General features: G+C 34.9%; 1 protein-coding gene across 1 annotated transcript in view; it reads left to right on the top strand.

Moving 5' to 3' along the window:
* TMTC3 (transmembrane O-mannosyltransferase targeting cadherins 3) overlaps nucleotides 1-13,068 on the top strand; it is a 46,840-nt gene extending 33,772 nt beyond the window's left edge. The window contains exons 8-14 of the mRNA XM_049783111.1: nucleotides 1,567-1,715; nucleotides 3,048-3,168; nucleotides 5,939-6,050; nucleotides 6,615-6,718; nucleotides 7,423-7,592; nucleotides 9,996-10,222; nucleotides 11,429-13,068. Coding sequence (XP_049639068.1) covers nucleotides 1,567-1,715; nucleotides 3,048-3,168; nucleotides 5,939-6,050; nucleotides 6,615-6,718; nucleotides 7,423-7,592; nucleotides 9,996-10,222; nucleotides 11,429-12,243 — 1,698 coding nt within the window. The 3' untranslated portion in view covers nucleotides 12,244-13,068. The remainder of the gene's footprint in view (nucleotides 1-1,566; nucleotides 1,716-3,047; nucleotides 3,169-5,938; nucleotides 6,051-6,614; nucleotides 6,719-7,422; nucleotides 7,593-9,995; nucleotides 10,223-11,428) is intronic.
* The last annotated feature ends 1,074 nt before the right edge of the window (nucleotides 13,069-14,142 follow it).

Raw genomic sequence — 14,142 nt, forward strand, 5'->3', positions numbered from 1 at the left:
GTGAAGGCTCAACTAATTTGTTCAAGTAGATGATACAAAACAAAATATGAAAGTAGGTGTCTATAAAAACATTGGTCTTAATGACCAACTAATTTTTCTCACAGATTATCTGTGTACTCATTATTTCTCTCCATCCATTTGTAATGGCTGAAAGTCCAGTTTCAAAATGAGGAATCAATCTAAGCATTTTTTTTAAGTATTTAGTAATAAAATCTCAGCAGCGGGTCTGAGCACTGCAGGTAGGACATTTGCCTTGCACATGACCAATTCATGTTGATCCCAAGCATTCCATATGGACACCCGAACCTAGTAGGAGTAGGAGTGATTTCTGAGCGCAGAGCCATGACTAACTTGAGTGCCACTGAGTGGGGCCCCAAAACAAAAAAAAAATAATAAATTTTAAAAATCTTAGCAATTCTTTCAAAAGACTATTGCATTGAAAATAGCAGTTTTGTACATATGCTAATTTTCTGTTACATGTGTATGGCCTTATCAGATTATGAAAAACTGTTCTGAATTATACAAGCAATAGTCTGTTCCCTTGAAACTTTTTTTTTCTTTTTTTTTTTCAATTTCTAGTCGATAGAGTAGTAAGATGATAAAAATTGACATTTTCGCTATTTATCAACATTTTTGTAGTTTGCTTTTTAAAATTTATTTGAACAACTTTCTCTTATTTAGTTTACCACATGTAAATAAGTTAAAAGTATAAGAATTATTGCTAACTTTTGAGTTTTTTTTGTTGTTGTTGCTGTTTTGTTTTGTTTTGTTTCTGGTTTTTGGGCCACACCCGGTGACATTCAAAAATTACTCCTGGCTATGTGCTCAGAAGTCGCTCCTGGCTTGGGGGACCATATGGGACGCCGGGATCGAACTGCAGTCCATCCTAGGCTAGCACTGGCAAGGCAGACACCTTATCTCTAGTGCCACCGCGCTGGCCCCTAACTTTGTTTTTTTTTTTTAAGGAATTAATTTTTTGTTTGGTTTGGTTTTGGTTTTTGGGCCACAATTGGGGTTACTCCTGTCTCTGCGCTCAGAAATCACTCCTGACTTGGGGGACCATGTGGGATCTCTGGAGTTCGAACCATAGTCTGTCCTAGGTCAGCCACATGCAAGGCAAACACCCTATCGCTGTGCCACTACTCTGGCCCCTAATTTTAATTTATTGAGTCTTAATTTTGATTTCTTTTTTTTGGGTGGGATTTGGGCCACAGCCATTTGCATTGAGAAATTATTCCTGGCTATGTGCTCAGAAATCGCTCCTGGCAAGCTCAGAGATGCCAGAGATCAATTTCGGATCAGTCCCTGGTCGGGCTGTGTGCAAGGCAAATGCCCCACCAGCTTTGCTTTCACTCCAACCTGAGTCTTAATTTTAAGTTCTAGTATTCAGCTTCTCTCACCTTGCAAATATACACCCGATAATTGTTACCATCGTTACTTTGCCTTCTCTATGTTAAAATTACTTTCTATACAATTCACATTATTCAAAGTAAATAATAAACTATATGCATTTGAGTGTCTGTACAGTTTTTGACTTTATTTAAAGTAATCATCTTTTTTTTGTAGGCACTTTGCTTAATGGCATTGCCATTTATACCGGCATCAAACCTTTTTTTTCCAGTTGGATTTGTTGTTGCTGAGCGAGTTTTATATGTTCCTAGCATGGGGTTCTGTATTTTGGTAGCCCATGGATGGCAGAAAATATCAAACAAAAGGTAAAATTAATTGGTTAATATTAAAGGTGAATTAAAATTGTAATGCTTACCAGCTGTGGAATTAAGGATAATATCACTGAAGTATTTAAAATGTTTATTTTGTTCGATTTTATAAGTTAGATTTTTTTATACTATTATTCTTTTTTATCTTCTCCTCTTGGGCAATTAAGGTTAAGAAAACTTTTTGCCCCTTCCTCATCCTCTGTTTTCCCCCCATAGTTACATGCTTTTACTTTTTTTATCCTGAGATGCAACAAATTTTTGTGTTAGACACAAATGAAAGCAAGGATATTGGACTAAAGTTAAAAATGGTCATTATCACTTCCAGTAAGTGCTATACAGTGCTATCTGATTCTTGCTATCAGCACTACCTTTTATCATAATCTTCTAGCCTCGCTGGTTTATTTATTTATTTTTGTTCTAGTTCAATAATAACAGAACAGTTTGGGGCACAGTTTGCAAGAATTGATTGTCTCGCTTCATTTTCCAGTCAGTCACGTTTTAATTCACAGAATTCAAACTTATTTCTTCCTAACTGCCCTAAATATATATAAAATTGCTTCTTAGTAGCAAATATAAACAGTGATGTTATTTAGAATATGGGTAGTATTTTATAGATAGGGGAATTGAATTCCAAATAAGTAGCTGTATTAATGTGATTTTTTTAATTTGTTATTTTATTTTTAGAAAGCGTTTTATTGTAATTCCCAATAAAATTAGCTTTAAAATGGAAATTTTTCAGAATGTTGTGATAATCTGTAGAATATATTCTAAGTACATATTTAAATATAGCTGTTGTTAATACTAAACACAAAAATTGTTCAAATTATGGGTTACAACATGAGTATAAAAGTGAAAAATTATTTTATCAGTTTGTTAGGAAATCTAAGGCTTTTTTAAATAGAAGTAGTTACTAGAATACTTCTATGGGAAAAGACTGAAAAGAGTTAATGGTTTACTACTTGGGGGTTAAGACTACTTATATCCCCTTTCCCTGCCACACCCCTGCAGTAGAAATTCTGTATTGCTTTTGGCTCTGAGAACCTCATTAAGGTAATCCTTTGAGATTCTCCTCTCAAGGTATAGTTATTTAATTCTACTACGGCATTTCAAATCGCCAAGTTCCACATCAGCCAGTGCCACTGACCAAACATCCCTGGATGAATCCATAAATTCGGGAACCAATACAGTATAACTGGTATAATAAAGTATAGTTAGTTTTTAGAGTAAATTAAAGTATGATTATTTGGGAGAAGTTAACCTAATTCCTTATTTATGTTCTGAAATTGTTTAGCTATTGTAAATAGTTTGTTTTTCTCTTGTTTTAAACAGTGTATTAAGAAAGTTATCTTGGGCTTTTCTGTCTATGGTGATCTTCACGCATGCTTTAAAAACTCTCCATAGAAACTGGGACTGGGAGTCCGAATATACACTATTTATGTCAGCCTTGAAGGTAAAGTATGATACAGAATGAAAGGACACTATGGCAACTCATTAATCTTAGTGAACTGTGTATATACGTTTGTTAAATGAAATTCATAAGATTTACCTGAGATACAGAAAGACTTACAGCTAGAAAATGAAACTATTGATTCAAAATATTTTGATTTCTTACAGCCATGTCTAAAATGTCACTTTCAAGTGGACATTTAACTAGTAATATTAAAACTTTAAAACTTGGGGCCAGAGCAGTGCCACGGTGGTAGGGCATTTGCCTTGCACACACCAACCTAAGATGGACTGCATTTCGATCCCCCAGCATCCCATATGATCCCCCAATCCAAGAGCGATTTCTGAGCACATATCCAGGAGTAACCCCTGAGCATCACCGGGTGTGGTCCAAAAAGAAAAAAAAAAAACCCAAAACTTTTAAAACTTAATAAAAATTATTAGACATATGTTCTGTAACTAAATGCTCTGAGTAGCATGTATTTGTTTTTCTGTAGCATATATGAATGATTTCTAAATAATAGTTAGAAACTCAAAACGTTAAGAAGTTCTGATAATGATGTTTTATTTCATTAGTTCTTAAGGTATGTACATATTTATTTTACTTCTTAATATTTCTGAAATCAGAATAAATATGACAATGCAAGCAATCTTACAGTTAGTGTCTTTTTTTTATTGTTTTAATGCTACAGAAAGTAATGGTGAGTTGTAATTAATGAATCTTAGATTTGATGAAATAAAACACATAACAAGAAATAGCCCTCCCAACAATGTGAGGGGTAACTAGTAGTTCAACACTAGAGAAAAGAAAGTAGCAGAAAGGAGCCACTCAATGGGCTGTATGTAGAGTTAGCAGAATAAATAGAAATAGAGTATTTCTAAAACTTAGGTATTTGTTTTGTTTTTGTTTATAACCCAAACAAAAATTATGAGATACCCTCCCCCAACTCCCATAATCCAGTGATGTTCTTCTTTGAGTCACTAAATTGTCTTCTTCCTGTAGACTTTTTCTGTACATTCTCTCCATTGCCTTTATTAGCTCAGCGGTTTTTCTTGTTTGGGGATTTATCCAGCTATGCTCTCAGAACTGACTCTTCTCATTGATCCCTACTGGCAGGGCTTGGGGGAAATAAGCAGTTCCAGATATTGAACCCAGTGCCTTACCCACTGCAGAATTTCTCCAGCCCACTATTCACCAGTTTTCCTGAATCACTGCCTGATTTTGATAGTCCTTTATTACTTGACGGTAATCTCCTAAAATCAGCTGACTCTCCTCTTCTACCACTGTACTCTTTACCTTAGCTTAGAAGTATACAGAGAGAGGGATCAGAGCAGAAGCACAGCAGGTATGTCTGCAGCAAGGAAGGCCTTGCACATGGCCAACCTGGGTTCAATCTCTGGTATCCCATATGGTCCCCTGAGCCTGCCAGGGATGATTTCTGAGCGCAGAGCCAGGAGTAACCCCTGACTGCCACTGTTTCTGGCCCAAAAAGCAAACAAACAAAAAGTATGCAGAGAGATGACATCACATTACTGTTCTTATCAAATCAAAATCAAGGTAGAGCAGTAAAAACCATTTTTCCAAATAATGCTTGCCTTACTCCCAGATGGTGATCATAACCAGAGCCCCAGTCATCTAGCCCCCATCAACTCATTCCTTGTCTCAGACCATTCATTGTCTATGGCAGAAACATGTGAAGTTTGAAAGCATAAAGTAGCTTAGAATTTTAATCCCAGGGTCCTTATTTTCTTAAGAGACTGAGTGGCTTTATTTGAGCCCACAAATGAGTAGTGCTTGCAGTTTAAACATGCTTATATTCAAATACTTTCTACAAGGAATACAAATAGTGTGGCCTGAGTGATAGTACAGCAGTTGAGGCATTTGTACTCAGCAGACCTGGATTGAAACCCATACCACAAATGGTACCATAGTCACACCAGTGGTGATCTCTGAGCACTGCTAAGTATATTCTCTTCATACAAATAGAGCAGGAGTTGTCAAATAGCACTATCATTTCAATAAAATTCTTAATAATTCTGTAAAGTGAAGTCAGGTTTTAAGATGTTGATATTGAAAGCTAGAGAGTATTTTTAGTGGAGCTGTGTCATTTATTTCTTTGTCCCCAATTCCAAGGATATCTCTATAAAAATACTTCATGCACATTAATATCAGTATTGTACTGAGTTGTGTGTTGTATTATGATTTCTGCTAATTGTCTTATTGGGCTATAATTAATATGTAACTTTGTATTTATAGTATATATGTGTATATATTATATATTTAAGACATAATAAAATAATAACAGTTTCAGTAAACAGTTACTGCAATTGATAATTCTTTTTCTTGTGACACCTACTTTGGCAGCATTCAGATATACAGTATATTATTGTTACTCTAGTTGCTATGCTGTATATTTTATACCCGAGGTTTTAACTGAATGTTCATACCTTTTTTTATTTTATTTTTTTCTGTTTTTGTGGTCATACCTGGTAGTGCTCAGGGGTTACTCCTAGCTCTTTGCTCAGAAATCGCTCCTGGCAAGCTAAGGGGACCATATGGGATGCTGGGAATCAAGCCGGGGTCTGTCCTGTGTTGGCCGCATGCAAGGCAAACACTGTACTATTGCTCTGGCCCCTGTTTATACTGTTTGACAGCCTTAGCTGTTCACAGAAATTTCCATAGAATGTTTTCTTTGTTTGCCAAATAATTATCTGTATTAATTGAAATAGTACTTTTAGTATATCTTATATCTACCTGTATTTGTTTATTTAAGGTAAATAAAAATAATGCTAAATTATGGAATAATGTTGGCCATGCTCTGGAAAATGAAAAGAACTTTGAGAGGGCTTTGAAATACTTCTTACAGGCTACCCATGTTCAGCCAGGTAAGCATTAATAAAGCTATTTAAATTTTTTCTTTTAAAAACTTTACTCTATTTAGGAAAATCATGCATGTTTTTCAAGATTTAGTCCCAAGTAACTTAACTACTATAGTGTTTGCTGCTGGTTTGTTTTGAGTTGAATTAAATATAAGAGCTACTTCTATTGGGCCAAGGATTTTATCTTAATCTGCCAGTTCGGTGACATTTAACAAGCAATTTTGCTGGAGTGATAAAGACTTGTTAGGAGAGTAGAGGAAAAGAAGTTGAAGACAATTAGTACTGAAAACTCTGTTAGATGTTTTTAATAAGAAATGATGATGCTGGGTAAGGGCTCAAGGATGGGAAAGAATTGGGATGGGGGTTGATTAAAAAAGACATAAATAAAGCATGTGTGACTAAATGTTAGAAGAACTTTAAAAAGGAGGCTAAACTTTTTGGGTTTTTTTCTATTATGTCTATTGCTAGAAATGTTTCCAAGTTTGCACTTATATTATTTAGTAATTATTACTGAGTAATTAAGTATTTTCACCTAATATTAAGTAATTTGTCAATATTTTTTTATTTTAGATGATATAGGTGCCCACATGAATGTAGGAAGAACTTACAAAAATTTAAATAGAACCAAAGAAGCAGAAGAATCTTATATGATGGCCAAATCACTGATGCCTCAAGTATGTTGTCAAAATATCTTCCTGCTGTGTCATGTTTACCAGTTGTCCATATTGAGTAGAATTCTCTAAACTGAAAATGCATGTCTTCTGCATATGGTATAAAGAGTAAAGCATTCAATAGCCATATTCTTATAAGGTTTATTTAAGAATAATAATATTCTTAAAGGATAACTACTGCCCAAGTGATAGTACAGTAGACAGGGCACAAGGCCAACATGTGCCACATATGGCCCTCTGAGCCCCATCTGGAGTGAACCCTGAGCACAGAGACAGGAGTAGCGCCTGATGGTGCTTACGAGACTCTGTGGTTCGAGGAATGAGGCTCCGTATCCAGCATGCAAAGCAGGGGTTCTGCATTTTGAGCTGTCTCTCCAGTCCTACTTTCACATATTTGGCATTTAATCTGGCAGTGAAATTGATTTCTCTATGTTCTGTTTTATTTTTACTTGATTTATTTTGGAATTTGGGCTAAATCCTGCCATGTGCAGAGCTTGCTCTGCTCCAGGATCATCCTGGTGGTACTTAGGAGACCATACATAGCACTGAGAATTAAGCATCGGCCAACTGTATACAGCAAGCATCTGAGTCCCTAGTCTCTCTCTCTGGTCCCTCTGTGTAAATTATAAATGAACCTCTTGAAGGAAGTTTTTACTTTAGTTCTGTGATGAATTGTCAAAATATGAGAATGCCTTTCTTTTGAACAGATTATTCCTGGTAAAAAATACGCAGCCAGAATTGCCCCTAACCATTTAAATGTCTACATCAATCTGGCAAACCTCATTCGTGCAAACGAGTCACGACTAGAAGAAGCAGATCAGCTATACCGGCAAGCAATCAGCATGAGGCCCGACTTCAAGCAAGCTTACATTAGCAGGTAGGTAATTTACCTCAGAGAGTGCAAGAGAGCATTGAAGATACAATTGCATATATGTTACACCTATTTTAACTGTCTTGGCTTTGTTTTTCTTACAGTCATTTCTGTTAGTAACCAGGAGGATAGAAGCACTTTCTAGACTAACTTTAATTGTTTGATATGAAATCTACAAAGAACTCTGTAACTTAACATAGCAACATTATATTTTATATGAAAGGTATAGAAAATATTCCTTACTTTTATCTGTTTAAAAGTTTTTACTTTATTAAACTCATTCTTCAACTGTTTGGAAATGGATCAATAGCATAGTGGGTAAGACATTGGCTTTGCACGCTGCTGACCAGGTTCCATCCCTATATGCTTCCCGAGACTGCCAGCAGTGATTTCTAAGAATAGAGCCAGGAGTAAACCTTGATCACTGCTGGATGTAGACTCAAAAATCAAACAAAAAAAATGAATAAGCTTTCTTTTTTTTTTTTTTTTTTTTTTTTTTTGGTTTTTGGTTTTTGGGTCACACCCGGCAGTGCTCAGGGGTTACTCCTGGCAGGCAGGGGGGACCATATGGGACACCGGGATTCGAACCAACCACCTTTGGTCCTGGATCGGCTGCTTGCAAGGCAAATGCCGCTGTGCTATCTCTCCGGGCCCAAGCTTTCTAATTCTAATATCTAACTCTCAAGAAATTATTTTTCCTGCTTATTGAGAAATAATTTATATATATCACATGTTTGAAATTTATAGCATATAAATTGCTATATAGTTTGCTATATATTTATTATGAAGTTTCAGCTTTACATTTATTAGAATTTTTTTATTTTATAGAAAGGCAAAATTTTCTTTCCAAGAATTCTTTATATGTAGTCTTTATGTTTTTATATGCATATATATGCTGGTTATATTGTATATGTACAGTTAGAATTGTGCTATACATTACATTGCAGTTACTTATTTAATGTTAGAATTCTCCTCCCCCCTTTATTTTTTAGCAGAATGTTACAGGGAGTCTTCTAGTTTTTCTTGGGGGACTCCAGACCTCACTCCTGGCAATACACAATCAGCAGAGCCAGATAATCCAATGACAGGGCCGGAGAACGTGGTACAGCTGGGGCTATGGGGCTCAAGTGCCTTCAGAGCCACACTCAGCAGTTGCTCAGGGTGCCATTGGTTGCTAGTGTTCAGACTCAGGACCCCCCGAATAAATGCAAACATGTGCTCTTGACTTCTGAACCCAAGTTCTTGCCTATCAACCGCCCTCCCCAAGTTCTTCTTTACCACACTCCATCTTCTATAACCACAAGTTTGTTCTCTTTCTTTGTTTGTAACTTAGAAGCCATACCCAGAAGTCCTAGCGTTTACTCTGGGCTCTGTACTCAGACATTATTCCTGGCAGGGCCAGGGGACCAAATGTGATACTGGAGATTGAACCTAAATCCGCAGGGCCAGAGCTCTAACCACTATATCCCTCCCATCTCAACTCGATCTCTTTCTGAAGATAAACAATTACTATTTATTGGTTCCGGAAAAATATTCACTGTCCTCCCAAATAGGTGTGATTAGTTTTTAAGATTCCACATATAAATGATATAACTTGTCATTGATTTATTTCACATAATATAGTGTCAGCATGTTTGACAAATAATAGGATTTCTTTCAACTTTTATGACTGTTAGTTCTTTCTATGTAATATGTCTTCCTCTTTAATACATCTTGATTAATTTGTCTATTGCTGGTCACCAGTTGTTTCCAGGCTTAGAAACTGTAAATGCTTTAAATTATTTGTTATGACTATTGAAATCTTTTTGGAGGGGGTTGGAGTGAGGGTGTTTGTGCTCAGGAACTGTCCCTAAACAGCCCAGTCCCTGTCAGTGCTTGTCCACATGCACAAGGCAAGAGCCTTACATCCTATACATATTTCTGCCCACAGGCAGATATCATTTTGAATTACCTTTCTTTGAAGGTTTTCTAAGAAGCAGAATTGCTGATCACATACTAGTTCCATTTTTTGGTTTTTGTTTTGTTTTTTAAGCCTTCACGCTGTCTTCCAAGTGGTGGTTGGACCAATTTGTAATCTCCAAGGTTCCTTTTTCCTCTATACTCTCAGCATTTGTTATAGTACATCTTTTTGATGTTGACTATGTTCACTGGGATGAGGCGTTCCTGTGATTTGAATTTGTAACTCTTTAATGACTTGCCATGTAAGAAAATTTCATGTACCATGTTTCATGTGCCTCTTTGCCTTTAATATGTATTATTTGGCAAAATGTCTATTTAATACCCTAATTGAAAAGAAAAAGAAAATAGAATAATAAGTATATGGAAAAACTTAAAATTTGTGAAAAATAGTATCTATAATATATAGTGGCAATGTTGTAAGTAAAGCTTATATTTAATTTTTTTCCACAGAGGAGAATTGCTCTTAAAAATGAATAAACCTCTCAAAGCAAGAGAAGCCTATCTTAAAGCACTAGAGTTGGACAGAAACAATGCAGATCTTTGGTACAACTTGGCAATTGTTCATATTGAACTTAAAGAACCAAGTGAAGCCTTAAGAAATTTCAACCATGCTTTAGAATTAAATCCAAAGCATAAACTGGCATTATTTAACTCTGCTATATTAATGCAGGAATCAGGTATGTTTTCTCAAAATAGTCCTACTTAAACACTTGTACGTTGTTTTAATAAAATCTTAAATTTCATTACACATAGCAGATAGTTTATGTATAGTGTGCATCAAAACTTCACATTGTTATATTACAAGTGAGTTGTTCTTCTGATTTGTGTTAAGACTTGTTAGGAAGTCTTTTCTTGTATTGGAGTGTGTGTTTAAGGAAACTCAAATGTATGACAGTATTTGGGGTACACAAGATGTGTCTTCTAATGATTAACTCAAAGTCAGCTATGTACAGGGCAAGTGCCTTTTCTAGCCCCATGCAATCCTCACTTTTAATTTTACATATATATATATATATTTTAGTTAATTTAGTTGCCAAAAATGAATCATAAAGTATTTTAACACAAAGAGGATCTAAGAGTTTACTTTTGTTGATATTACATTTAGTTTATTAGAGACTGAAAACCAATATAAAAAATTGATCCTCGTATGTTTAAGCCAGAAACTAAGGTAAGAACTTCAACATAAATTTATTTTCAGATTTTTTTTCATCATGCTTTCAAATAATAGAAAGCTTAAGCAAGCCCTCATTTAAAAAGAATAATTTAAAAATAATTTTGGAAATTTAACCTTCTAACTGTGACAGATGCATCCTAGCCAACACATGATTCTACTCTCAGACGTGTAGCTGTGGAACTTGACTGGGGTGGGGGTTCAGTGGAACTGATCTTAGAAACTTATGTTTGTAATCTTCATTTTTATAATTATTTTATTTAGTGAGATTTTACTGTTGAAATATCCTAATAATTCAGAATAACATAGTCTAATTTACTAAGATTGAAATATTTCTATTACTAGTTAATAAATATGTACTGACTATGTAAATAACTTGGCAGTGTATAAAGTCATAATGGTCACAGAATTAAAAAAGGAATACATATTTTTATTATTGAGGACTATCTTTTAAATCTCTTTTTTTTCCTTTGATACTCAAAGTAAGGTAAGATTTCTCACCTGAACTTTACATTACTGTTAACTGCTTCACAGGAAAGAAAAACTGACCATCATTTCAGTATTTCATGCATGTTTTTTCAATGAAAACTGAGTTTTTGCTTTCTGATTTAGGTATAGCAGTTTTTTGATCCTTTTTTTTTTTCTTGGTATATGAATAGTAAATGACATTTTTTCTCAGAGTTTTAACGTATTTGTTTTAATATTTTTCAAGGTGATGCTAAACTCAGACCAGAAGCTAGAAAACGACTTCTAAGCTATATAAATGAAGAGCCACAAGATTCAAATGGATATTTCAATCTTGGGATGCTTGCCATGGATGACAAAAAGGACACAGAAGCAGAGATGTGGATGAAAAAGGCCATCAGACTGCAGGCTGACTTCAGAAGTGCTCTGTTTAATCTGGCTCTCCTGTATTCTCAGACATCAAAGGAATTAATGGCTTTACCAATTTTGGAAGAGCTACTCAGATACTATCCTGATCATATCAAGGGACTCATTTTAAAGGGAGACATTCTGATGAATCAAAAGAAAGATATATCTGGGGCCAAAAAATGTTTTGAAAAGATTTTAGAGATGGATCCAAGCAACGTGCAAGGGAAACACAATCTCTGTGTTGTTTATTTTGAAGAGAAGGACTTGCTAAAAGCTGAAAAATGCCTGGTTGAAACATTGGCCTTGGCACCACATGAAGAATATATTCAGCGCCATTTAAGTATAGTCAGGGATAAAATTTCCTCAGCTAGTTTTGTAGAACAACCGTTCCTTGCAGCTGAAAAGACTTCAGGTGCAGTAGGAGACCAAACCCCCTCCAAAAACGTAAAAGAACTCAAAAGTGAGCCCAGACCCACACAGACAATAAAATCACAGGACAATAAAAGTCAGTCTAAGTCAAAAAAACAGTTAGGAAAAAATGCAGACAAAGAGAACCCACAGAAAACAACAAAAGAAATCAAAGAAATTGAGAAAAAAAGAGTCGCTGCTTTAAAAAGACTAGAAGAGATTGAACGTATTCTAAATGGTGAATAGCGTTACTCTTACTCGCAGGATAATTGTTTTCACAGAACTTCAGTCTGGATCATGTGGTTTCTTGTGAGGGAAACTAAAAATAACAGTGATTTGTAACATTCTTCTAAAATGCATCTATGAGGATTCAAAGGAAGATTTTTCAATAACCTCTCTTATTACTCCACAATATTGATTATTTCAGAGGACAGTTCCCTGAGTTTTTGGTGAATTTAGAAGAAATATTAAACATGGAGGCAACTCTATCATTTTTACTATAGATAGAATAATCTTCCAGTAAAATAGTCTTATTCGTTCTAAATTCAAAATCTGAGGCCTGAATGACAATTCCTTTGAGGCAGTTCTAGGTCCTGTTAGTTTATTTGAAATATTAAACATGGTGGCACTATCATTTTTACTATAGATGGAATAATCTTCCAGTAAAATAGTCTTATTCGTTCTGAATTCAAAATCAGAGGCCTGAATGACAATTTTTTTGAGGCAATTCTAGGTCCTATTAGTTTATGTGTAAATTTCTTTATTACCTAGTTCTGTTATTTTCCTTTCCTTCACCTGTTGGGATCTGTCTATGGATCGAAAACACTGATTGAGCACATTGTTTTTTCCTCATTAGCCTTCTGTATAGCCACAAGATTTACTTTGCACTACAAAAGATTAATTACTTTATTTTGTTGGGATTCCCCCTGCCATTGCCTCAGCTTTTGGACTATACAGAGAAGTTTTTGGGGATTACCCTCAGTTCTTTGCTCAGGGCCGCACCTAGCCAGCTGGAGGACTATGTGATGTACTTACGTCAAACATTTTAGCCCCGTTACTGCCTCTCCTACTTATTGTCAGTTTTTCAAAGGATACTAGATGAAACATTTTAAAGGAAATTATAGTATGTTCACTTAAGAATGTATTCTCATAATTTTGATTTTGTCCTTCCCATTAAAATGAGTTTTAAATCAGGTAAAGTTTTAGATCTATACATGTATATACATATACACATATATTTCTAATGGTGCTCATATATACTGTATTTTATTTGTTCTTTTCCATACTGAAAGTTTTACAACATGAACCATGTATTCATAATTGTCTTTGACTTTTTCTCTCCAAATGGGTTGTGTCTCTTACCATTATAGTCATAAGCCCCAATTGCTATAACTTTATTTAAACTAACAAGATAAAACAGTTTTATTTCTCTTACCTCTTTAGTGTTAAAACACAGTTTTGTTTCTAGAATCACACGTGAGTTACTCTTACTTATCTTAAGCAACTGATTTAAGTTCTGCTTAATTGAAGGCAAAATAATGTGACAAGGTTTATTTTTTAAACACTAAACTATTTTGTGATGGCATATGTTTTTATTGAGTATTTATTTTGACTACTGAGCTTTCATAAAAATGATTCTGTTTAAATTCCATCAGAATTAAATATAGAAAACAAATTGTTATTGCATTTTCTGTTATGCATAATTATGTTTAACCAAAATATAGTCATCTGAGGCCTTTTTTTTTTGTATGAATGATATTTAGCTTAATGTAAGGATTAATAGTTAATCAGTTTAGGTTTTTGTTTTTGTTTGTTTGGGGGCCATACCCAGCAGTGCTCAGGGATTACTCCTGGCTCTGCTCTCAGAAATTGCTCCTGGCAGGCTCGGGGGACTGAATGGGATTCTGGGAACCAAACCTGGGTCTGTCCCAGGTCAGCTGCTTGCAAGGCAAATGCCCTGCCCTATCACTCCAGCCCATGACTAAACAGTTTTTAACAGATTTTTAACCTGAGAACTATTAGATTGAAAAGTAAGTACAAACAAGAGAAATTAAAGTTTTGAAATAGAATTTAAGTTTGAATTAGAGTATATTTTAAATGATCCTTTAATACTTAATAAAGTTGGTTATAATTTACAATGTTAAA

Source organism: Suncus etruscus, chromosome 11 (genome assembly GCF_024139225.1).
Source record: "Suncus etruscus isolate mSunEtr1 chromosome 11, mSunEtr1.pri.cur, whole genome shotgun sequence".
In the NCBI taxonomy this organism is placed as follows: Eukaryota; Metazoa; Chordata; class Mammalia; order Eulipotyphla; family Soricidae; genus Suncus; species Suncus etruscus.